This window comes from Urocampus carinirostris, chromosome 17, assembly GCF_059441175.1.
Source record: "Urocampus carinirostris isolate Australia breed hairy pipefish chromosome 17, RoL_Ucar_1.0, whole genome shotgun sequence".
NCBI lineage: Eukaryota > Metazoa > Chordata > Actinopteri > Syngnathiformes > Syngnathidae > Urocampus > Urocampus carinirostris.
In genome coordinates this window covers 2799107-2825474 of record NC_142365.1, presented here as the reverse complement: position 1 = coordinate 2825474, position 26368 = coordinate 2799107, and the positions used below count along the sequence as shown (strand labels likewise).

At 38.2% G+C, this 26368-nt stretch overlaps 1 protein-coding gene and 1 pseudogene across 2 annotated transcripts; one reads left to right on the top strand and one right to left on the bottom strand.

The window, feature by feature from the left end:
* The first annotated feature begins 285 nt into the window (after positions 1-285).
* Positions 286-459, top strand: LOC148348943 (U2 spliceosomal RNA; annotated as a pseudogene).
* Positions 460-2956: 2497 nt separating this feature from the next.
* Positions 2957-26368, bottom strand: pitx1 (paired-like homeodomain 1). 2 transcript variants are annotated; one of them, XM_088321160.1, is made up of 5 exons: positions 26261-26368; positions 25226-25282; positions 18144-18497; positions 14160-14383; positions 2957-4210 (listed from the first exon to the last, which is right to left on the bottom strand). In XM_088321160.1, the coding sequence occupies exons 3-5, from the start codon at positions 18349-18351 to the stop codon at positions 3647-3649; spliced, it is 996 nt and encodes a 331-aa protein (XP_088177286.1). In that variant the 5' UTR covers positions 18352-18497; positions 25226-25282; positions 26261-26368; the 3' UTR covers positions 2957-3646. The 2 variants fall into 2 exon arrangements, with proteins under 2 accessions (XP_088177286.1, XP_088177287.1); XM_088321161.1 differs by lacking the exons at positions 25226-25282; positions 26261-26368 and having other exon boundaries at positions 18144-18558.

The window sequence follows — 26368 nt, the reverse complement described above, 5'->3', positions numbered from 1 at the left end:
TGTACATACAACATATTTTACAGTTTTTTTTTTGTTATAACATGAATTTCACTCTCTACCCGTATTCTATATGGTGTACTGTATACAGGGGGGGTATACTGTATACCTGTATACGTTTTTTGAAGGGGCGCCGCTATTTCGCGGATTTTCAGTTTTCGCGGGTGGTCCCATGAACCGCGATAACCGAGGGATTACTGTACTGATTTTTAATCACTTTGTTTTCTCATTCCCCTAAAATATCTGGTACCGTGACTAAAACATAGTGTGAGATTGAGATAAAACCCAATCCCTTTTTAGGTGTCGTCTGTAACCCCAGTGGAATGTCTGTTAGGATCCGGCGCACCGCTTGCTATTTATGAACTATTGATTTTTGCAATTGGGAGATGGAATAAGAGCTTGCTCTGTCCACTCCACGCATCGGCCCGGTATTGCAGTACCTCCGGGAACGGTGCATTCGCACTGATCACTGCTTGGCCCTGTGGCTAGGACCTTGACTCAGCCTCTTGGCTGGTAGCAAGTGTCTCGGCCTCTTGGCTTTGTAGTGTATTATGATTTAACCGATAATGGATAATTGGTAAAGAATATAGAACAATAAACCTCTACAAAATCCCCCTTGCTACGATCCGGGTTTGATTTTCATTGCAGCTAATGTTATGCTGTTGCAAAGAAGCGTCCATGTCTTTATCCGGTTCCATCCCCTAATTGACGGCTCAATAATTGCACAGAAATGCAATTCCCATTAGAAGGCACACCGGGTTAGAAATGTCTGGGATGGGCCTTCTTGTCCAGAAAATTCGGTCATTTCGCAAAGAAAATCCACAAATGACGGCCATTACCGATATGACATGAAATCACTCAGACGCCACGCGTTCTAATAACGTTGACCTTTCATTTTAATCGCAAACCTAAGGAGGATTTAATGTTTTTATCACGATTCTAATCCCTGTCTCCGCTTTATCAGGTTAAGCAAACTATTGAGGCTGATAAGACGGCAGTGTCTCATTTACCTCGGGAGCAGCACGGAAGTCGTAAGTGATTTAACTACAGGGTTTGTATAAGTGCTTGAAATCCTTCAAAGGCTTAACCCCTTAGAGTTCTTGTAAAATTGGCCTCAAATCCTAATCCAAGACACACTCAAAGTCAACTGAATGCGGTTCTGTTGGAGAAGATGGACAGTTTTCTTTTGTTTTTTTTGAAAGGTAACACTCTCAGGTGTTGTCCCAAACTAAAATATTTACTGCAAGTGCTACTTACATCGGGTAATATGAGTTGGGAAAAAGATGGGTTTCAAATGCCTACAGATGAGTGTCGCATGGGCATCTGAACTGGAAAACAGGGGAGACGATAGCTTGAAGCCTTACCTGGTACCTTGTCAAATTTGATCACATTCTGGAAAACTAAACATTGTATTTCACGCATTTTTGGAAGGGTATGTTTAGCCATTTCCAAAAAAGTGGCCATTTGGTGACGAAAACGTTTGCAAATGTGTAATTTACCTTTGCCAAATTTTGACATTGTGAAGGAGTTGTAAATGTTTGATTTCTCTTTCCAATGATTTTGCACACTTATGCGAGATAATCGTGCGTAAAAAGTACTCGTGAATTGCTTTGCGCACGTTGAATTTTTCCTCTGATTTGAATACAACTGTATAACGTTGGCAATTTCATTAGCTAACCAATAATTCACGACGCATTTAAATCTCATACTGTTGGCTAAAGGTTTTTGAAGCCAAAGTAGGCCAAGTTGGTGGTTTTTTTTTCCAACACTGTCCGTATGAGGCTATCGCTAGCTAAAGACCGTGGAAAAAAAGCTTGCAATTGGCCATGGGTGGTGTCAATCAAAAGGTCAAAGGCTAACGGCCACATCTGACAAGTATTTATTTTGAAGGGGAAATATGGAGCGAAATGTGCTGATTATGATAAGGACACAAATTGATGCGTGTCTGTAGAATATCTCATCACAGAGACGTCACCGTCGGTCTAAAACAAGATACCCCTAAAATATAAAGCCGGCGTAGCTCACAAACGGCGCCCCCTGGCGGTCATCAAATTCAATGAACGTCTGCAAAAATCCAGGTCAGTCCAGAGAATCCCACTGTGTAAGGTACGCCATAAGGCCATCGTTCATTATCGTGTTTTTCTTCCAGTGATCAGCCAAGTAACTTGTTTTTTTCTTGTTATATACAAATTGTCTGCTCATTAGGTATCCATCCATGATCTGCACCGCTTATCCTCAGTAGGGTCGCGGGGGTGCTGGAGCCCATCTCTGTTATTTTGGGACAGTGGGCAGGGGACACCCACGGACACGCAAAGGAAACCAAAGAAAACTGGATGTTGTGGAGAGACACAAACAAAAGAGGACAATATTAAAACATAAAAGGAGATAAGAGGAAAATAATAAAAAAAATAAAAAGCTAGGGTAAAAAGAAACAAAAGGAAAATGAAGAAAACAACCAAAATAATTAATAGAGTAAAAAGCAAAGCAAAAGAAGAAAAACAAGATCAATGGAAGCAAAAAGGTAGTACAGAAAGAAACAAAAGGAAAGAAGAGTTTTTGGGGTGTCCCTTTGTTCGGTACATGAATATTGCCATATTCTGCTCTTCGAATGAAACCCATAATCTCCATAACCACTATTGAGGAAACAGGGGTCTTCAACGTGGTGTCCGTGGGCACCTCGGTGCCCCCTATGGACAGATGAGGTGCCTGCGGACCTGTCCTGGAAATAGCTCACCAGTGCTTGGTCATTGTGATTTTCTGGTCTGGTCGGTGCAGACTTTTGAGACTTCTTGTGATGAAGGGGGTCACAAATAAACTTAACATAATAAATAAAGGAAATAAGCAAAACTTGTCGGGGTGTAGTTGTGCCCTCCTCGAGACTCGTGTCTGGCAACACTGCCCCTTTAAGGATTTGGGAATACGGTACATTTTTGCAACATTGAGGTACTTTTTCCTAAAATACGATTTACAAAGTCAAGTCATTTTTATTTGTATAGCCCTTAATCACAAAGAGTCTCAAAGGGCTGCACAGGTTATTGCACGGACTATTATTTCAGACTATTAATACACCCTCCCCTGATCTGGAAACGACATGAGGGCAAGGAAAAACTCAAAAACCTCAACATGAGGAAAATGAAGAAACCTTGAGAAGGGACCGCACATATGGCATCCTCCTTTCAGGATTACCAGGCAAAGGATGTTGCAATTACAAATAATACAAAGATATTGTCCACAAAAAGTATAGGTTATTCATATGCTTTAGAGTAGAAGTGTATTTTAAGCTTAGATTTAAACATTTCCACTGAGGTTGCAGATCGGATCTCAGGGGGAAGAGCATTCCACAGCACCGGGGCCCAAAACAAGAATGCTCTGTGGATTTCTTCTTGGCTCTCGGGATCACCAGGCGCTTTCAGAGCGAAGGCTTCGGACCGGAACATAAGGGGAAATCACAAAGGAAAACAAGCACACAAACACAGAACGTCGTCTATATTGTTATTTCGACGGAAGATTTGTTGTCCGCCCCCTCCAATTTCTCTACAGCGAGTACACAAAAACACACATCTCCAATATCTATTTACAGATCTATGTACACGTAACGGGTCTCGGGACGGGAACAGGAAAAGGGGGTCACGCGACGAGCGCCGGCGGGTCAGCTGTTGTACTGGCAGGCGTTGAGTCCGGTACCGGGACCCTGCAGGCCGCCGTAGCCGAAGGCGGGGTGATGCTGTTTGGACTTGAGTCTGAGCGCGGCCAAGCCCGGGTTGCACGTTTCCCGGTACATCCCGTAAGGAGAAGCCGGCCCGCCGTACGGGCAGGCGGCCGAGGACATGCCGGCGTTGAGGCCCGGGGGGTTGAGGCTCCCCATGTTGTTCAGGCCCGGCGGGCCCCCCACGGACCCCGGGACCGGCATGGCGGCGGCTTGCACGCTCATCCCCGAAATGGTCGCCGGGGAGGAGGAGAAGACGGACACGGACTGCGAGGTGAGCGGGCTCATGGAGTTGAAGAAGGGAAAGTTCTTGGCGGCGAGGGGCGGTCCCGGCCCGTGCAGGTTCTTGCCGCTCCAGTTGTTGTAGGTGTAGGCGGCCGCCGGGTACATGTCCTCGTACGGTTGCATCAGGCCGCCGAACTGGGGCAAGTAGGCGTTCTTGCACAGGTCCATTTGCTGGTTCCGCTCCCGTTTGCGCCACTTGGCCCGGCGGTTCTTGAACCACACCTGAGACAGAAAGGCAGGACGGGATATAGGAACCATCAATTGCAACCAATGTTCCCTGTCATTTTCCTTACGGGTCTGAGCGTTTACACAAAGTCTGTGAGCAACGCTTGAAACAACAGTGAGCAACCATAATCCCAAGTGTGGCAAGATAATGCATTATCAAACATTTCCAAAACTTGACATCACGTTACATTTTGCTGAGTTTCCGGCAATGCAAAAGTATTTTTCTCTTTTGAAGGAATTGACTCATGTACTATTGCAAAGGTTGTACGGCCTACAAACGTCCTTTGTTCATACAATTATTTCACAAGATTTCCATTTCTTTTATTCCTGGTATCTTCTGTCGCATAATACTAACATTTTGGGGGCCTATTTAGTAGGTTGCACGATAAAGAACTGTATTTAATCGCATTTTTTAGTGGAAGTACAATGTTGGCATTAAGATTCACTTGATATCATTGGAAATTATTTGAATGCAACACAAACTTTTTCTTCTTTTTTCTGTGGTTTTTTTCTACTTTTTTTAAATTCCTTTAAAAAAAAATCTAATTTTGTTTATTTTTTTCCGAGCTGTTACTTTTTTCTTTTTATTCTCTATTTACTTTTTTTCCTACATTTCTTTCTTTTCTTTTTTATGGCTTTTTTCTAAATTTTCCTTCTTTTTTTCTCTTCCTTTTGTTCCTTTTTTCTCAGCTTTTCACTAGTTTTTCATTTTGGTATTTTTTTCTTTTTTGTTTTATTTCCCCCTTCCTTTCAGTCATTTTGTGCATCATTTTACATCATATTTGGTCATGTTGGGACTAAAGAAGCAAAAACAACCTGAAGAGCCGTTTAGGACCCGAAAGAGCCGGTTCCCTTTAGTGAGCCGAGCCGAAGAAGCCGGTTCTCGACAAACTTTACTAACTTTACTCAACTTTGTTCGACTTCAAAATACCGCATTTAGGACACAGCGTCAGGGGAACCCTTGTATTTTTACCTTCGTGACTTAAGTCGCTTCTTAATCAGTAATTTTGAGCCCTTATTTTTGTGCACTGGCCAGATTTTCTTGTGCGCTGAGAATGTGCGGGCAGTGCGCAATTGCGCACGCGCGCAGTTTAGAGGGAACATAGATTGCAACCCCTCCCCCTCTTAATTAGATCTGTTAGAGCTATCAAAATATGAATACGATAATGGCTAGAGTGATCAGGCAGGAATGCAAATGCAGTTTTTAGAAACCGCTGCGCAGCGGGGAGAGCCAAAGTGGTATCTTCCGTTTCGGGCGGTACCAAGACTTCTCTCACCCCGTTTGCAGACAGCGAACCAGTTTTATTCAAAGTTTGCGCATGCGTGGAAGTTATCAATGACGTCACAAATACGTCTTTCCATACATACAACGAAAAACAACTGAAGTATATGTGTGTATTAAAATCAGACTATGTGTGTGTATTTTAATGATTACCGTATTTTCCGCTATAAGGCGCACCTAAAAGCCTTTATTTTTTTCAAAAGCTGACCATACGCCTTATAATACAGTGCGCCTTATTTATGGATCAATATTAAGTCGCAAAGTCTTGCAACTAATGCAGCAGCCGCCGACTAGATTTTCCCCCAAATGCCAAGTCGTCCGCGGTGTATGCTGGGATTTACTTACCGGCGTTTCATTGGCTAACCAATGTGTCAATCATCATTTGAATCGATCACTATTGGCTAAAGTTATTCGGAGGTAAAGGGGGCGGATCCTTTTTATCATTTACAGGCTGGCCTAGGCTAAACAAAGCCTGCAATTGGCCGAAAAAGATGAATGTGAATAGCACGTTTGGTTGTCTACGGCATAGAGGAAACCATTCTGTATTTGTAAATATTTTACTCTCCTGGATTTACTACACTCATGGATATAAGAGGATCATGGTTGCACATTATTATTGAACACAACGACTTCAGTGAGCTACTCCGGCTCTATATTTTCCCAGTATCTTGTTTCAGACTGAACTTGATGTTTCTGTGATGAGCGGTGCAGATAATGGATGGAATGGAGTGTCTATTTTTAAATTAAACTCAATTCCAAGTGTTAATTGTCATATGCACAGTAAAGTTGCGAGCGAAAAAGAAAATAGAAACTAAGGAATGGTTGGCATTTCTTGAATCCCAAGACTTAAACCTTCCGAATGATATTTGGAACGATGCATTTGAGTGATTGGTGACATCGTACGGACAACGCATCCGCACGTGTCTACGACACATATTTGCTTCTTTGCAAGCTTTGGGAATGTTTAGGGGGTAAGAAGTTGGACTGAACCATCTGACTGTTTTGTCGACGTTCCCATTGTAGCGCCTTAAAATACGGTGCGCTTATGTATGGAAAATATAGGACCAAAAACTATTTTTGGGGGGTGCGCCCTATAACCCGGTGCGCCTTATAGTGCGGAAAATACGGTACTCATACATTCAAAATGGAAAAATAGTAAATACAAATGAGAAAAAAACAAGTTAAAATGCGGGTTAAGTTCATCAGGATTATTTGTAACATAGAACACAGAGAAATACACAATTAACTAAATATGATCTACTTTACAAGATCGCTGTATCTTATGGGTCTGTCTTATCTCGTTTCTTATCTCTCACAAAAAATAACGCTTTTGCGGTTCTCTGTCATGAATCGGCAACATAACATTCATTGAAATCACCAGCTCGCTTGATTACGGAAGCCCAAAAGTGCCACAACTCAATTCATCGAACGGGCGTACGATGATTCCAAACAAAATATTGTCATCATCGAATCTCATATCGTCTTTACATTTTCATACCTGTCAAGCTGTACGTTTATTACGCATTTTAAGACGGGTACAATGTACAAGAAAATCTGTACGGAAAAACGACAATTTGCCAATGATGGGTACCATCCGGTATACACCGACGATCACCAAACGGCAAATCAATCGAGTCAAACCAGTTCGCCGCGGTAGCCTCTATCTCGGTATCGTTTTTTTTCGTTGCAAACGAAGCCAGCGGTTTGATGCTACTGTGCGCATGCGTCTGCCGCCTGGGGATTTCCCATTATGCATCACTCCGTGGTAGTTGTGTAGTGAAAGGAAGTCCGTCTCTTTTTAGAGAACCGGCTTTTTCGGCTCAACTCATTAAAAAGAGCAGGCTCTCAAACGGCTCACTTGCTTTGATGCATTATTTTCATTTCATTATCCGCACCGCTTATCCTCAGTAGGGTCGCGGGGGTGCTGGAGCCCATCCCAGCCATCTTCAGGCAGTACGAATTATTATGTTGTATAAAGAAGTTAAGAAAAAAACGAAGCATTAAAGGAGAATATGAAAAAAGACAGGTTTGTGGTTATCCCTTTAATCAATATATTAGCAACAATAATGTAATGCAGAAAATGAATTCATAATTTGAATAAGAAAATGTATTATTCTACTTAATTCTATTTGCATGTATTTTTTCCTTCAACAGTGAACGTCCAAGCGACTTCATTTTCAAACTTTCTTTATAATAAACCTCATTCATGTCGAGCAACTCAGTGTCTCACAACAAAATGTTTATTAACAATATACATGATATCACGAAACACATGTGCAATATAACATGTTAAACTACATAAATAAGCACGTTTGAAAAAAAAAATATGGTGTAAGATTTTTTTAATTTGTAAGGCAAAATACTAAAGTTTGTAAGAGCATGGGGGGGGAGGGGGGGGGATTTTGTAAGGTTTATTGTTCTATATTCTTTATCAATTATCCATTATCCGTTATCGGTCAAATCATAATACGCTACAAAGCCAAGGGGCCGAGACACTTGCTCCCAGCCAAGAGGCCGAGAGCCCTGGAGGTTGACAGGTATGCATTTTAGAACGGAATACTTGTCATAAGCAAGTCTTTAAGAAAAGGACGTGTTGTACTTTTGCAATTCGTCATCGGGATAAAACGGCTTTTACTGAATACTTTTGTTTCAAGAAGGCTGTTTTAATGAATTGGAATTTCGTTTTATTGGTTGAACGACGGCACTCTTGGGCTTCCTTTTGCTCGCTCACTTTCATTTGGATTTTGATGAAGCATGTCAACGAAAACGTTTTCATTTTGTAGAACGACTTCGTAATTGTTATCATTACTGTTTCTATTATTTACCGCTATAATTTGTTTTCTGGAGATGATTAAAACACGATTTACCGTAACAAACGCGGCTTATATGTTTGAATAATAATACTGTAATACTATCAAACTTGAAATAACGGATGAGTTTTGACATAAATGCACATATTTCGCCGATGTCAAATAAATCTTGTCTAGATTTAAAACGAGTGTGAAAAACTTTGCTGGACAAATGTTTACTAAATTGGGTAAAGGATGGGACTCGTTTATCTTTCTAAAGCGTGTCACTTTATGAACACGTCATTAGACACACACTCTGTCCCTCCCTTGTTTTTTTTTTTTAAACGGAACGGCAAATGAAATAAATCCCAAGGTGATTTATGCATATTGTTCTTGGCATTGACCGTGAAATGTCCCCCTGCGCCCAATTTTCCGGTCCACTTTAAAAATGGACCCACGCAAATAACATGGTCAAATACTCATAATATGAAATCAAATGTTTTCGATAACCTCAAATCCGTAAAAACTTGATAAAACCTTTCCACAAAAACATGTTGAGTGAAAATCCTTCCCAAAATATTCAAATTTTTATGAATTTTTGCTCATAAAAATGTCCTGCAATCGTTTTTAAGGACGCTCCTACAAATGTCTTAGAAATGCTTCATTAATTAAATTCATTATGATGAAGTATTATTTATATATTCATTTAATATTGTATCGGAATGTTCCCTCCGCCTTTATTTTTTTCGGTTCAGTAAAAAAAAATATATATATATAAAAAGTAGACTATGCAAATAACCGTTTTTTTTGGATTTTTGCTCATAAAAATGTCCTGCTATCGTTTTTAAGGACGCTCCTACAAATGTCTTAGAAATGCTTCATTAATTATATTAATTATGCTGAAGTATTATTTATATATTCATTTAATATTGTATCGGAATGTTCCCTCCGCCTTTATTTTTTTCGGTTCAGTAAAAAAATATATACATATAAAAAGTAGACTATGCAAATAAGAGTTTTGTTTTTATCATTGACGCTTGGTCAAAATACTTTATTAAATCAAATATTTTTCATCGCTTCAAATCGGTGAAAAGTTAAGCACTTTCACAACATATTAATATTAATGATCTGCTCGTGAAAATGATTCCTTAAAATATTTCATCTGTAGTTGTTTTTTTGCCAAATTTATAGTTTTCGTTCACAAAAAATGTCCTACATTCGTTTTTACGGATTTTTTTATTTATAAGAGATTGTTGATTATTTGTATTCACGATTTTGAAGTAGTATTTATAAATTCATATAATATTGTATCGGAAATGTCCCCTAACCCCTTTTTTGGACCAATAAGAATTGATATAAAGGTTAATAGATCGTGTAAATGATTGATAAAATCGTGTAAATATGATAAAAATGCCACAAAACGTTCAAAACTTGAATCAACCCTCCCACAAAAAACAACTAGCTGCATTTTGAATATTGAATAATATTGAATGAATTTTATGTGTTATGATGGATGAGTGAAAATATTTCCTCGGAAATTATCATTTCAATTGTGTTTGCCACATTTGAGAATTTTGCTCCCCAAACACAGTTTTTGCGCAGGTTTTCTTCACAGGGTTATTCTGTGCCTTAACATGCATTCGTTTATTTAATTATTGTACTACTTTTGTTTTTACTATTACTTCTTTTGTATTTTAACCATTGTTTGTGTCTCTTTTGTTTTTTTATTGTACACTGAGGGTTTTTATACAGCACTTTGAGTTACATTTTTTTCGCGAATAAAGTATTATTGCTATATTTGCAATAAATCAAATTGTATATTTTGAGGTTTTCTATTCAATGACATTTGAATATTCACGCGGTTCTCCCTGAAATAGTTATTTTTCAATTCGCGGAAACGAATGCTTTTTTTTTTTAGAAATTCGTTATTCAGTGTTGAATTTAGCAGGGTTGCATTGTCGATTCGTGGTATTGTTTTCTAGTATAGTAAAGTTTTGAAGGTTAATATCGTTGAAGTTTTCTGTTCTGTGGGATTTATATATATAAAAAAAGCCTTCTCTGTAGAATATAGTTATTTTCCCATTTCAAGTCGACGCATTTCAGAAAACTTCAGTCGTGATTTTAGCAGCTTTGCGTTTTTCTCCAACGGTTTTTTTCTATATTTAATGCAATGCAAACAAAAGAATACACACAAGTAGGGTATCCTGTTTGACTTGTGTGCCACTAAAAAAAGTTTTTTGCGCGAGTCTCCACCTTTCCTCTTCAATAAGGTGCTTTTTTAAAATGTTAATGCATAATTATGGGAGCCTATTAGAAATGTAAATGAACACTTAAATAGTACTTTTAACTCGACCCCAGTGAACGAAACATATCCCTATTTGCAGGGTTACTTTAACTTGATTACTTTCAACTACTTTTGGATTACTCCAATACCAAATATGCTAATAAAAGACAAAAGAAACTAAATATGAATCAAATTACTAAATGTTGTGCAGGCTTGGGGAGTAACGGAATACATGGAACGGCAAAAATGATGTCGGCAAGCTGTTTGGATTTATTTTCATTTTGTTTCTGTGGCATTTTCTGTTCGTTTTGCCGGAGATCAAAGAGTTCAAAGCCTGGAGAGAAAGGTTACCACGTGTTGTGAGTCATCATTTGATTCATATTTAGTTTCTTTTGTCTTTTATTAGCATATTTGGTATTGGAGTCATCCAAAAGTCATTGAAAGTAATCAAGTTAAAGTAACCCTACCCAACCCTGTTTGCGAGCGTTAACTCCACACTTTTTATTCGTTCTTTTTCACGTTTCAAGTTCATATACTCCACTCAGTGTTTCTTATTTAGCGCCTCCCATTGGTAAATAAAAACTTTACTGGTCGATAAATATAGCAAAAAGACATAAAATCTCATATACAATTGCATTTTTTGAAATACTCCTATGTGAAGAAACCAGCATTTATTTGAGCCTCTAAGGAGCTGACATCATGGCCTTCTTACAGCAACATCTAGTGATCCTATAATACACACTGACCCTTTATGAAACAAAGAAATTCTTGTGATTTTGATAAATAGTTAATCCGTTAAGTCTTAAATGCACAACAAAAAAGTTGTTTTACCTCTCATTGAAATGGAAAAGACTAAAACTGATCATAATTTTAGTTTTTTATAGTTTGAACAATTTGTATTGACGCTTTTAACAGCAATTCAACATATTCACAATTTCATTATATCATCATTTTCTAACAATCTGAGGTTTGAACTCAAAATGATAATAGGATGATTTTAGTCTAAAAATGGTCAATTTAGTTGAAATACCTTATGACAACTAAGAGTTTTTAGTCAATGTAAAATGGGGATGACGTTGTTTTCATCGGAACCTCGCAATCGCTCTTACATGAACGGAATTCTCTTGGAATCCCAATATATGCCATTCTGAAGTGTACTTTTTCTATTTTGTATCCCTCCTCGTTACCGAGTGCATGGCAGGATAGGAAAACATTGTCCATTTTCAAAATAAATCGCGGCATTCCAGACGGACTTTTGCGCCATTTAAAGGTCGGTCGTTAAAAGTGTTGATAAAAATGGCTCAAACCTCATATTGTTAGAATATGATATAATGAAAATGTGAATGTGTTTAATTGCTGTTAAAAGTGTCAATACAAATTATTTAAACCAAAAATATTCAGTTACAACCTCATATTGTTAGAATATGATATAATGAAATTGTGAATGTATTTAATTGCTGTTAAAAGTGTCGATAAAAACTCATAGTGTTGGGATATGATATAATGAAATTGTGTGTTTAATTGCTGTTAAAAATGTCGGAAAAAAATTGTTAAAACGTCATATTGTCAGATATAACGAAATTGTGAAATATGCTTAATTGCTGTTAAAATTGTCGAGAAAAATTGTTCAAACCTCATATTGTTTATTTGCTGTTAATAGTGTCAATAAAATTGTTCAAAAAAAAAAAATCGGATTCCAGACGGACTTTTGCGCCATTTAAAGGTCAGTCGTGTAGTACGAGGTTTTCTGTAAACGTTGAAAGTAAAATATGTTCCCTTAACTTTGTGTAACAATGCCCCACTGAGTTCAAAGAGCCCTTATGGTTTTATTTGCCATTTCTTCCATCTGCTTTTATCTTCCTTCAATCGGGGCAGAACAAACCCCCAAAAGATGAAAAAAAAAACTGTTTATTGCAGCGCGTCTAAGAAATTCACACACATCTGCCACCTCCTGGCTTCTAATCACAATTGCAGCCTTAAATTTTCGAATGCCGCACCCCACCTTTTAAAAAACGTTTTTATGAGATCCCCCATCCCAAAATCTACCTAGCTATCTTCATTTTTTTGATTGGACCAAAGTGCAAACATCCCATAAATCATTCCGGTTTCCTTAATAATCAAACCTACGGCCCTAGGACCAGATGCGGCCTTTAGGGTGACAGGTTGAGGCCCCCGCCTTAATACGCAAGTTAAGAGGACATTATGTATAATTCGTCGTATTATGTCAGGCAGCCAAAAACGAAGAATACAAACTTTGGAGACTCAAAGTGACCAAAAAGAACCATTTTTTTTTCTTGTTTGATTTTGCCTGGCCTGTTTTGGTTTTTCGGCCACCCGTAGAAGCAAGATAGGGCGCACAATAATGACCGCTACATTTTGGTGAGGCCTATGTGATGTCTCATAAATACAAAATTCTCAACTTACGAGTATTTAAGATAAATCCTTCTGATATTTCATGTATTTCACCCTCCTGTTGTCCTCGGGTTAAAATGACCCAACGCTTTATTGTAAAAAAAAAAATAATATATATTTCTTGCACGATATTTTTCAACTTTAAATGTTATAACTTTTCTGAGATTGGTCTCAAAAGTAGAACCACTGAAATGTTTTTATTCACATTTGCATGCCAATTGTAAAATACAAAGATGTCCTTTAAAATGAGGACCTCAGAGGGGTAATTAAATACATTTTTTTACCACTAGGAGGCACTGAATATTACACGCCATCCCCTTAAAGCACAGGTGTCAAACAGGCGGCCCGCGGGGCAGATCAGGCCCACCAATGGTTTAAACCCGGCCCGCAAGAAAACAGTGAGAGAAGCGCAAGAGGAAAATGAGCTGTAGTTTTGAATATTGCCACCGGATGTCACCAAAGCCAGTTAATACTTGCAAAACGATTGCATTTCTCCATTTATCTCTGACTCACTTCTTTTTTATTTATTTATCCCTCTTTTTCTTTCTCCTGTGCACTCTCTTTCTCTCTCTTTTTCTCTTTTCTCCTTTTCTCTCTCACTCTCTAACTCTTTCTTTTTCTCTGTCTTGCTCTCTTTCTACTTTCTCTCTCTAATTTACACTTTAATTATCCTTCTTTCTATTTTTCTCTTTCTTTCTCACCCTCTTTCTCTCCCTTTTTCGACCTCTCTCTCACCTCACTTTGTCTCTTTTTCTCCTGCTGACTCTTTTTCTTTCTGTCCTTTCACTTCTCTTATTCTTTTTATCTTTCTCTTTTTTCACTTTCTTTTTCTCTCTGTATTCATTTCCCCCTTCTTCTCCATTCATATCTCTATTCTGCTCTCTCTTTTTTTTTCACTGTAACTCTGTCTGCCTTGTTCTCCCTGTTTATCGCTCTCTCTTTCCCTCCCTCTCTTTCTCTGTCTTTTTCTACCTCTCTCTTTCTCTTCAACTTACTAGTCCGGCCCACGTGAGATTTTTTATAGCGTTTGTGGCCCCCAGCTAAAACCAGTTTGACACCCCTGCCTAACTGTAACTCTGGTGGATTATGGATGTATTTATTATCAATTGATTGATTTTAATTCTCAGTGTTTTTTTTTTAATTGGATTCGAAGAAGCGGTACCCACGCGTGCAACCTACCCTGACTCTGGCCTCGGTGAGGTTGGTCCAGACGGCGATCTCCTCGCGGGTGCTCATGTCCGGGTAGCGGTTCCTCTGGAAAGTGGCCTCCAGCTCCTGCAGCTGCTGGCTGGTGAAGTGAGTTCGCTGCCGTCGCTGCTTCTTCTTTTTCGGGTCGTCGACGCACGCGTCGACACCGGCGTCGTCATCGACGACGCGCGCTTCGGCGCCGCGGTCCTTTTCCACTGAAACGGACACGCGCTCAAGTTTTAGTCTTTTATTTTGAAAACCGCTATCACTGACAATGTTATTTAACGAAATTGTGAATATGCTTGATTGCTATTAAGATTTTCGAGAAGGGTTGTTCAAACCTCACATTGTTTGTTTGCTGCTATTAGTGTCAATAAATTTGTTCATACCAAAAAAAAATATATATATATAAAATAAATGTGTTCATACCAAAAAAAGACACTAACAAAGATGTTAAAAATGTCAGAAAAAATGTTAAAATGTCGTGTTGCCGAACATGACGGAATTGTGAATATGCTGTTAAGATTGTTGTTCTAACCTCACATTGTATTTGCTGTTAAACGTCATATTGAAATATTAAAAAAAAAAAAAAAAAAAAAAAATGTTCCTTAAAAGTCGTGGACATGTTGACTTTTTTGCCTCTTGACAAAAGCGGCCGCAAAGTCGAGACTAAAAAGATACAAGACTTTTAGGATAAATAAACCAAAATATTTACATTATACAAGTATTAACATATATTTTGAACAAGCAACAATTGATTTGCAATTTTAAATGAGCCACAATGGACCACCAAAACCCCGGAAAATCCCCCAAAATATGTCTGCAGCCGCAATGAATCCTTTTAAAAACACTCGTTGAAATGAAAAGAAAAAGTATCTCATGTATAAAAGTGAGTCATTCAATATTCAATACTAATTCTAAAAAAACCTTTCACACAAAAACTACATCTATATATTTCCTTGCCCTATCTTTTTCCATTTTTAAACATTTCTGAAAATTCCCTAAAAGAGCCGCATCCCTCTTTAAGAGTCGAAGGTTGCTGACAATCAATCTCAAAAGACAAAAAAATACATCTGTATAAGGATATAAATAATATCCCAATTTTTGTTCGTGTAAGGCTATACCAAAATATCTGTTATGTATGGAAATAATCACAATTTAGTTAAACGTTTGGAAAAAAATGGCCTAGCTTAACATTGGATTTGATTGTTTTATATATATATATATATATATATATATGAATATACTCTCACCAATAATATATTCAGAAGGACAAATAAATCGCTATAGTGAAAGAAAAACAAACCTAAAATTATTCGTTAGTGTGACACTATCATCCAATATTTTTTACGAGTGGTAATAATAACATTTAGAAAAACGTCTAAATACTGGTTAGAAACAGTGGAAGATTTTTGCCTGCAAGGGAATAGCTTCAATGCAATACAGATGTTCCTTTGCCCTACCGGTTGTATTCTGGTAGAAAAATAGATTCAATATTTTAATTAAAAAAACACATTTCAAATGCAACTCATTGGAAAAAAACTACACAGATGATGAAACAAACTTTTCCCCTATATAAATATTATTTTTACGCGTAAACAAAAGCAGAGCTCTTAAACTCTGTTTTATGTTTTGCTTTATGGGCCATTCTTACCTCCTCCGGGTGGATTTCTGTCATAAAAACAAATTAAAGGTTATGTTGATTGAAGTGTTTTAAACACTGGGCCTTTAGGTTAAAATTGGAGAAACTGTACAAATATTTCACGGAATTCTTTCCACATTTGAATATTTTTTACGCACGAAAAAATGCACAGCACTCTTCTTTTATTTTGATTATATGATATTAATGGAACCTTTACTGCATTTTCTTTTTGCTTCCAGTCGACCTTGATGCATGCATTCATGCTAAATATTTTGAAATCGTGACTCATTTCTTTTATTTTGGAATCGAAATTTGGATGTATGCAATTTATTGTCACTGTAACGAAATGGACAATGAAATTACAAATTGCCATCCTGACGGTGCAAGAACATTTATAAGATAAAATACCACCAAAATGGCCAATAAGTAGAGAGTAATTGTATAAAAGTAAGTCATATTTAAGTCAATCAAATAAATATCCTAAATGTGACCAAATTATGAAGTCGTTTTCACGCAGTTTAAAAGCCGATTGAAATGCATTTAACCCTCCTGTTGTTAAAATGACCCTCCACAGTGTTTTTAAAAAATCTTCTCCATAATATTTTATTTCAGGTTAAATGTTATGACTTCATGTTTGGTCCCAACAGTAGAAAATAATGATATGAATGAGTTTTATTGTAATTGTACATGTACAACGAAATTGGGGGTAAAAAGTAAAATGCGTGCAAAGGACGAAAACCTAAAAAAAAATATAAGAATGATATGTATAATGAATATGTGCCATCAGTACAGTACATTGTGCTAACGCAGACTGTAGATGGGAGTTTATAAAGCTATGGAATAGAAAATGTTCTCTATAGCCACATTTCTATATAATTTTTATTTTGAAAAAGTCCAAATATGGTCCTTATAATAATAATTAAAACACGTCACGTGAACGTTCGGCTGACTTGACTTGAATTAAACATACTATTTCTCGATTGAGTCCGTTTCTCGTAACTTCATTTTGAAGCATAGGATTAAATACAGTGTTTTTATTGAGACCAAAGTCATTAAATTACAGGAACATTTTAGAGGTGATGAAGTGACTTCAAGTCTACGTTTAAGGGTGGATTGTTATTCGTCGCATGCGCGCACGATCCAATTTCTCGATTTTATTTTCAGCGTGAAAAACGCTTGTACACTCAAATAAACGATGCTTTCACCTAGTAATTAATTATTGCGTTTTTTCTTTTCGTAAAATGCAAATACATTGTTTTGAACCTAGTTTTAAAAGATCATAATAATGAAATGTAAATTACATGATAAAACCTGATTCTTGGCCCTCGAAACTAGCACTTTTAAATTTTAAACTAAATGATATTGAAGCAAATGTTATCTGGTCATAAGAATAACATTTAGAGTAAATACGAACATAAAATATTTCAAGTCAATTATACAAGTATAACGAAATGGGAGTCAAACAAATTAAAAGGAGAATATAATAGAATATAAATATGTGCAGATTCACCGTGGCTTGTTGTTTAGTACAGTTCCGGGTGCATGTAAAAAGCTATATAAATATTCCAAAATGTATACAAAATATTTAAATGTGGTGTTCAAGATGAGGACAATACTAGAGTTAAATAGGCGCAGTGTTAAATCTGTCAAGATTAAATCTTTAAGGGGGGAAATCGTACAAATGTTCACAATTACGCAAGCGCGCAAGGTCTCATTTCCCAATATTTATTTTTATTCATACAATACACTCAAAAATAATCCCTGGTCTACAATAGCTGTTTTCTTGACTTTTAATCAAATTTGACTTCATTATTTGGATCGAAATAGGATTTGATAATCATAAATAAAAGCATAATACACTCCAAAATGAATCTCGGCCCGATAGCTATGACGTGTATCCTTTAAAAATCAATTATATCGAAACAAATGTTATTTGATCATAAAAATTAAATACAAACTTGATGAAAACATCAGGTCAACGACATGCCATCAATTAATTTAGCTTCAACAAGTAGAATGAAATTGGAGGGCTTGATAAAATGTGCAAAAGGATAAAAAAGACGACAAAAATCAATATATTAATAGTATAATTTGCCCGTAGATGCAGTTTACTGTAGTAATAGAAATGTCCTTATTCATATTTCGGTGCAAACTGCATAAAAAGGTACTTCAAATCTGAAGAACACGAGGGTTAAATATGCGTATTTACGATGCGAATAAAATATTCCACGACCTAATTATTATTTGGGTGGAAAAAGCCGTCGAAATGTGCGCAATGGATATCATTTCCCGATTATTATCTTTTTTCTCCGCTCCAAAATAATCGCGCGTACCTGTTAATTCTGCGTCCGAAGATTCGCTGCTGGAGTGGCGTAAATTCCCCCTGCGCGTGGCCGTGTTGCCGTTGGAGTTCCGGGGCTGCAAGTGGAACGCGGTGGCCAGGTCGCGTGACGCCTGCGTGGGCGTGGGAGGAGCGGGCGCCGCGTTGGCCTGGGCCCGCGCGGAGGCCGCCGCCACCTCGGAGAGTCTCTCCAGATTCATGGCCCCTTTTTTTGCGACGAGATCGGATGCGGAACGGTCAGTCCGCGCGTGGCTTCGTGGAAGGGACGCGCAGGGGAATCCACGCAGACTCGGACGCGCGCGGCGACATGGGAGGGACGGGGGAGGGAAAAGGTTCCGCTAGAGTCCTAAAAAAAATGAGAAAAACGGGGCAATTTTGGGCGTAATTTCCCCAGCGCCTTCCGCGCGAGTCGTGACAACGAGTGAGTGGAGAAAGTGGAGTGTGGTTTGCGTGGGATTGAATTCACGCGGCCACGCCCACGCCGAAGCCTGCCCCGCATGTGACGTCACATGAAACACAAGTATATGGAAAAATATCATACTTGCTTTCAATGTCACATCCTAAACACGCTCTCGAGACACTCTCACATGCAATACTCTCATACGCACACTACAAACTCACACATATACTCTCATACACGCTACTATACTCTCTCACTCGTATTACTATACTCTCATTGCACTACTCTCTCTCATGCTGCCATACACTCATACGCACACGTATTACTATACTCTCATACAAACTGCTGTATTCCCCCGCATATTATTTTACTCTCATGCACACTACTCTCTCATACACTACTATACTCTCTCACTCGTATTACTATACTCTCATACACACTACTATACTCTCCCACTCATAATGCCAAACACTCTTAGACACACATATTACTATACTCTCATACAAACTGCTGTACTCTCCCACATATTACTATACTCTCATGCACACTACTCTCTCATTCACACCACTATACTCTCTCAGTTGTATTACTATACTCTCATAAACACTACTATACTCTCTCACTCGTATTACTATACTCTCATTGCACTACTCTCTCTCAGGCTGCCATACACTCATACGCACACGTATTACTATACTCTCATACAAACTGCTGTATTCCCCCGCATATTATTTTACTCTCATGCACACTACTCTCTCATACACTACTATACTCTCTCACTCGTATTACTATACTCTCATACACACTACTATACTCTCTCACTCATAATGCCAAACACTCTTAGACACACATATTACTATACTCTCATACAAACTGCTGTACTCTCCCACATATTACTATACTCTCATGCACACTACTCTCTCATTCACACTACTATACTCTCTCAGTTGTATTACTATACTCTCATAAACACTACTATACTCTCTCACTCATACTGCCATACACTCATACACACACATATTACTATACTCTCATACAAACTGCTGTACTCTCCCACATATTACTATACTCTCATGCTTACAACTATACTCTCTCACACACATTACTATACACTCATACAAACAGCTGTACTCTCCCACCTATTACTATACCCTCACTCATACTACCATACACTCATACGCACCCATTTACTATACTCTCATACAAACAGCTGTACTCTCCCACATATTACTATACTCTCATACAAACAGCTGTACTCTCCCACATATTACTATACTCTCATACTTACTACCATACTCTCTCACACACATTACTATACACTCATACAAACAGCTGTACTCTCCCACATATTACTATACTCTCACTCATACTGGCATAAACTCAGACGCACACATATAACTATACTCTCATTCAAACTGCTGTACTCTCCCACTATTACTATACTCTCATACATACGACTATACTCTCTCACACATATTACTATACTCTCTCCCACATATAACTACACTACTCTCACACATTATTATACCCTCATACACACACTACTAGACGCTCTCACTCGAATTACTATACTTTCAGGCCCACGCCACCATTCTCTGAGACATCTCACTATGCTTTCACACAAATACTACACCCAAACACCCACTTTACTATACTCTCTTATACGCAGTACTGAACTTTCTCATACATGCATGATACTCTCATCCTCGCACTACTACAATATACTCCCATGCCCACTATACTCAAGAATTTCACACATAATACGATTCTTTCTCACACGACAACATTTTCACACTATCACGATCGCCTCGTGAATATACAAAAGAGAGTATAGTAGTGTTTGTGGGAGAGCAAATATCTTATACTATGAAATAAATAGCGAAAGTGTCCATTTAAGAGAATTAAGCAATACACTTTGTTACGATGCGTTTTTGTTTATTTCCTAACTCATGATTGCTTTTTAATGAATGAAAGGTTTTTTTTTAACCACTACGAAGCGCCAAATAATACACACTGTCCCTTTAAACAAACGCCTAAAAGTCAATTGGCCGCCCATCGTAATTCCGATGCGAGTTGCGGGGTTTTTTTTGTGGGAGTGCGGAGTTTAGGCATGTCTGTAATGTGTGCAGAGCAATAGTACACCCACGCACGCACCCACGCACGCCAAACCGCGCAACTCTGGCCGATTTGTATAAAGTGCGCAAACAAGCCGAGCTGAGCAAACATTTGGCCTGCCCGCTCACTCTCTTCAGAAATGCGAAGTCGCGTGCACGCGCCCAAAAGAGGGGAGGGGCGATGGGGTGCGTGCGCGTGCACCTTTAAGTCAAACAAATCAACGATCCAAATGCCGAAAGGGTCAAGGATCGAGCATTTTCCGATTCTTTGAGCGGTCCCTTGAACGCGTCACTCGTCAACCCATGTCAAAAATCAAGCGATTGAATCCATCGTGATGCTTTTTATTCTTTTTCTTGTCGTCAGATTTATTGTGGTTGTACTTTTTCTTTTGTCTCTTTTTTCCTTCTTCTTCTATATCATTTTCCTTTTTTTTTCCTTTTCTGTCTGTTTTCTTCACCTTTGTATTCTTCTGTCTTTCTTTTTCTCTTTTTTTCTACCCTGTCTTGTTTTCTTTCTTTTCTGTATTTTTCTTTTTGCCTTCGTCTTTTATCTACAAGTGCTACCTGTTTCATTTTCACGTTTGACAGAAAACCGAATACGATTAATCATTCGAAATTCCGCTGTTTATTTAACAACTCACTCGTTCGACACTTCAAGTCATCCAGACGCGCTTGAACGCAACGTTTACTCGTGTCATTCAGCCATTACAGTTTGACACGCGTGCGTGCGTCTTCTCTCCCACGGCGTTTGAACGCACCGCGGTTTATCTCTTCTGCCGATGGTGCCTTCGCGAGAACACATTGCGATATTATTGAGTGGTCCTTGAACGCATCTCCTCAGATGTCGTCTTCCCATTTTTTATGAGGGCTTTGAACTCGTCGTGACCTGCTGTTTGCACAAGCGACCCCCAACCCCCCCCCACAAAATCCCATTTTATTGAACAGTCACTGAAGGTAACGCTCCCGGTCTCTTGATGGTTTCTTCTCTTTCTTTTTAATTCATATTCAGATTCAGATCTACTTTATTGTCATTCTTCTACACGGCTCACTCTTTTTTAAGGAGAAGTGTGCCACGCTACACATTTTTTATGTATTTAAATGCGTATTTTTATTACTTGGATTTGAGGTAAAACACGATTAAACCCAATCAGGGCAATTTTCCTGAAAATGAGAAAAAATAACTAAATATTTTTCCTTCACGATTAGTTTATGATTTTACTCATCTTTTTTTAAAAATGATACTAGATGTCCAACACATCATAAGCCATTAAATCAATCTTCTATTTATTGCCGATAAGATATTAAACTTACACTCTGTTTATTGCAAAATTCAACGTGTCTTAAATGCAACATTCCTAAACGTCTTCCCTTTGTTCACGTCTTTGTAATAAACCGACAGTCCATGAACGCACCACACCTCCATCGATTGAACTCCTATATTTATCACTTTTCATGATTTCAACTTTTCAAGTCTACTTCATTTCGTAAGAAGAATATTCATTAAATTTGGGTTTTCTTTTCAGAGGAAATTTTGATATTATTCTTGAGTATTGAGACCAAATGAATATGTTTTCCATTTTCATAAGAGACTTATTACAGACGTGTTTTTCCTGTGATGTTGCGCTGTAAAATGACGTATTTCTGCAGGAAAATACTGGGAACTGTGGTTACCATACCATTCCTGGACAGAAGATAAACCGATTTAAAGTCTGAATCATAATCGATTACTGTTGAGTCTGTGTTGATTCCAAATAGATGGACCCTATCCTGTATATTTTCCATGTAATCATTGTTTATTGTGCTTTTATAAATGATAACACGAACAAGGAACTATCAGACGAACAAAAACAAATGTAAACTGACCTCACAACAAACTTTGCATTTGAAATTGAGTTGTTATGTAGATTAAACATAAAATCTATTCATAATATGCTACATCTAAATGTTTTAGTAATCGTGTTTCTATGTACACTTTAAGTCATTTTACGGTGCAGTTTACCTGATTGTTTAGATCAAGAAACGAGATGAGTGTGCACTCAAAAAAAAAAACCTTACCGGTAAATGAAAAAAAATGTATCTTCAATAGGACTCATTTTTTGTGGGTAATTTTGCACAAAATAACTTGAACTAAAATCATTGAGGTCATTTCAAACAAAATGACCTAGACTCTTCAGTAGAATAGAATTCATTTTGCGGCAGTTTTATTTTAAATAAAAATAAACAATTTTACCGAATTATTTTGCCGAAAAAAACTCAAACATTACCCATGTTCTGTGGGGGTAGTTTTTGCAAAACAGAATATCGGGTCGGTCCATTTACCCAAAACCTGGGTTTATTCTAACCCAACTTTATGAGTTTGTGTGCGCTTGAATATCATGAGCAGAACTTTTCTTTTTCTACACTCAATTCTGCAGTTAGCAAGAAATGCCCCTACGGGCCCCTCATTGAAAGACAATATGTCAACAACTATGCTTAACCCATATCGCCCCTGGTCTCTTCGTTTTTTTCAGTCTGGAACTTTAAAGTCCGACTAATTGTATTTTTGACGATGATCTAGGGATGAGTTGAAATTAATTTATTTTCAAGATTCGCAAAATGACGTCAGAGTAGAACTAACTCCGTAGCTGACACCCAGGTAGTGACTTTTTGGTGAATTTATTGCTAAAAAGCTTCCCGTTGCGCTACCAGCCGTGCGTAAAATGCACCGGCCCATTCGTTGCGTCTAGGACTATAAAGTCAGATTTATTATATTTTAGGGGATAATCTAGGAATGAGTTGAAATAAATTCATTTTGAATATGCACAAAACGAGGTCAGAGTAGGACCAACTCGACAGCTGACATCCGATAGTGTTAAAATGAGTTTCTGCGCAAAGTCGTGCGCAATGCGCAATGACGCATTGCCCAAGCCACGAGATTTAAAAAAAAAAAAGGATAACAAATGGATTTCCTTCTCCAGTTGGCGTCTTTAAGTAGAAACTACTATCTTTCATTAATAATGACTTAACAGAGGCCTCCTCCTTTTAGCGGGATTGCAAATGTAGGATAGATGGCTACCGCTTTAAACACCTCTGTTTAAAAGCTCTCCCCGGCTGCGCGCTCCCTTCATCCCACTAAACGTCTGATGGATGCATAGAATAGGAGCGTTCTATCCGGAAACTGCTGGGTTAAAGGGCGACTCTTTGTGAAGGCTAAGAAGCTAAATTAAAAATGGGGAGGAAAAAAGAGCAAGGAGCATGCACTTGACTGAAAGTGGAGCCCGCTTGGCGCGTAACCAGAGAAGGACGCAGATGATTATTACCTTGGTGATACGTGTTTTTGTTCTTGTTCTAACCAACCCCGCCCGGCTGTTTTTTAGCACCAGTTAAAAAAAAAACATAAAAGGGAAAACCTAGAGGAAAATGCAAATTATTTTCTTTCGTGTTGAGAAATTATGCGTACTTTACGCACACGCTCGTCGCCATTGGTATCCCACAAGGAATATTCTAAAATGCATCCAGTGTAGACATTCATTTCCACGCCCGATCAGGGTGGGGTAGGGTTACTTTAACTGGATTACTTTCAATTCTTTTGGATTACTCCAATACCAAATATGCAAATACAAGACAAAAGAAACTAAATATGAATAAAATTACTAAATTTTGCGCAGGCTTGGGGAGTAACGGAATACATGGAACGGCAAAAATGATGTTGGCAAGCTTTTTGGATTTATTTTCATTTGGTTCCTGTCGCATTTGATGTTCGTTTTGCCGCAGATCAAAGAGATCAAAGCCAGGAGAGAAAGCTTACCACGTGTTGTGAGTCATAAATTTATTCATATTTAGTTTCTTTTGTCTTTTATTTGCATATTTGGTATTGGAGTCATCCAAAAGTCATTGAAAGTAATCCAGTTAAAGTAACCCTACCCAACCCTGCGCCCGATGTACAAACCAAGAAGAGTGTCATCCCAAGATGGCGTGCAAAGGCGAAAACATTGTTCCTGTCATGGTGCATGACATTGAGCGCTCGTCACTCATCTGAAATAAACGATTCCACTCAAAATGTCAGCCTCTGTCGATCCCCCCCCCTCATGAATGACTGCAATTCCCTTTAATAAGCGATTATAAACCTTGCAAACGCAACGCGGCACCTATTTACTCACGACAAGACAACTCGCGTAGAATACCGCGACAATATTAGCAACCCATACCAGTGACCGAGACGATCCAAATGAGAGCTAAAACGGGCAAAACGAGATTGACCTAACAAAAAAAAAACAGTTTAAAAAAAAGGCCCATTCGAAAATTGTTCTACAGCAAAAAAAAACAACAAAAAAACGTGTAAAACATGGAGGAAACGTAAATTGACGCAGCTGACCAAGAAACCCCCTCCCCGCCTCTGGGTTTCGGGTTACTTTTGGGTTACTTTTGGGTGTTTATTCTGGATATTTATTCCGTGTATTTTCTCCTTTTATTTGAATGATTGGATGAACGGATGCTCCAAACGAAGTGGCGTTGGTCTTTTTTTAGATTATTATTTAAATATTTCGAATCTGAATCATCTCGTTGTCATTGTATGTATACCTGCGCCCACGCGTGGGATGACACACTTGGGGAGTTTCACTTGCATCTTTCTGCAGCCTGGAAACACAAAACAACAATCTTAAATGCATGGTTCTTTTCGTAAAAATGGTGTGCAGTTGTGCTTCAGATGCGTAATGTAATGGAATAGAAGATAATTCAAGGAGATTAGACATGACCCTCCAGGGTAAACATGCCATAAAGACTTTAAAGAAAATAGACTGTGTAAATTATAACCTATATCTTCTTTGTTCTCTTTTATCCTCACTGTTAAATGTGAACCTGGAGTGCCAGGTCCAATTTCGTCGTCACAATATGGTCAACCCATTTTGTAACAATGACAATAAAGGTATATTCTATTCTATTCTCTATTCTATTAAAGAGAATAGACTGTCAGGATAAATAGGCAACGTCACAAAAATAATGCAATGAAAAAGAGTCCATGCATCGCAGCAATATAGTGCAAAGTAAAGAAGTGAAATCAATTTTAGCAGCAACAAAAACAAGCCCAAATAAGTCTAAATATGAATAAAATGACTACATTTTGTGCAGGCTTGGGGAGTAACGGAATACATGGAACGGCAAAAATGATGTTGGCAAGCCGTTTGGATTTATTTTCATTTTGTTTCTGTCGCATTTTATGTTAGTTTGGCCAGAGATCAAAGCCAGGAGAGAAAGCTAACCACGTGTTGTGAGTCATCATTTTATTCCTATTTAGTTTATTTTGTCTTTTATTAACATATTTGCTATTGGAGTAATCCAAAAGTCATTGAAAGTAATCCAGTTAAAGTAACCCTATCCAACCCTGGTTCGCAAGATATATGTTTTGAGTTTTGTGCGCTCGTTTAGGGTGGTGATGGCCCCGGGGAAGAAATTGTCCCCGAAACCCGTACAATAGGCACGATGAATCAAAATGGACCCCCCTGCGTGCACGCGCGCATACACTGAATTTCTAGACCTTCAGAAACTAGCTCGTACTGAAGCAGAATTTCGTTGAAAACAGAAGCTAAAGCGCTTGTTTATACAATAAATTCCTACCTGTTGTCTCTCCCACCAGGAAGGTTAGAAGAAAAAAAGAGGGGGAGAAAAACTCAGCCTTCCCTCATGCGCTTAAAATCCAGACGTGGTGCGTTCAAGTGCGTCGAC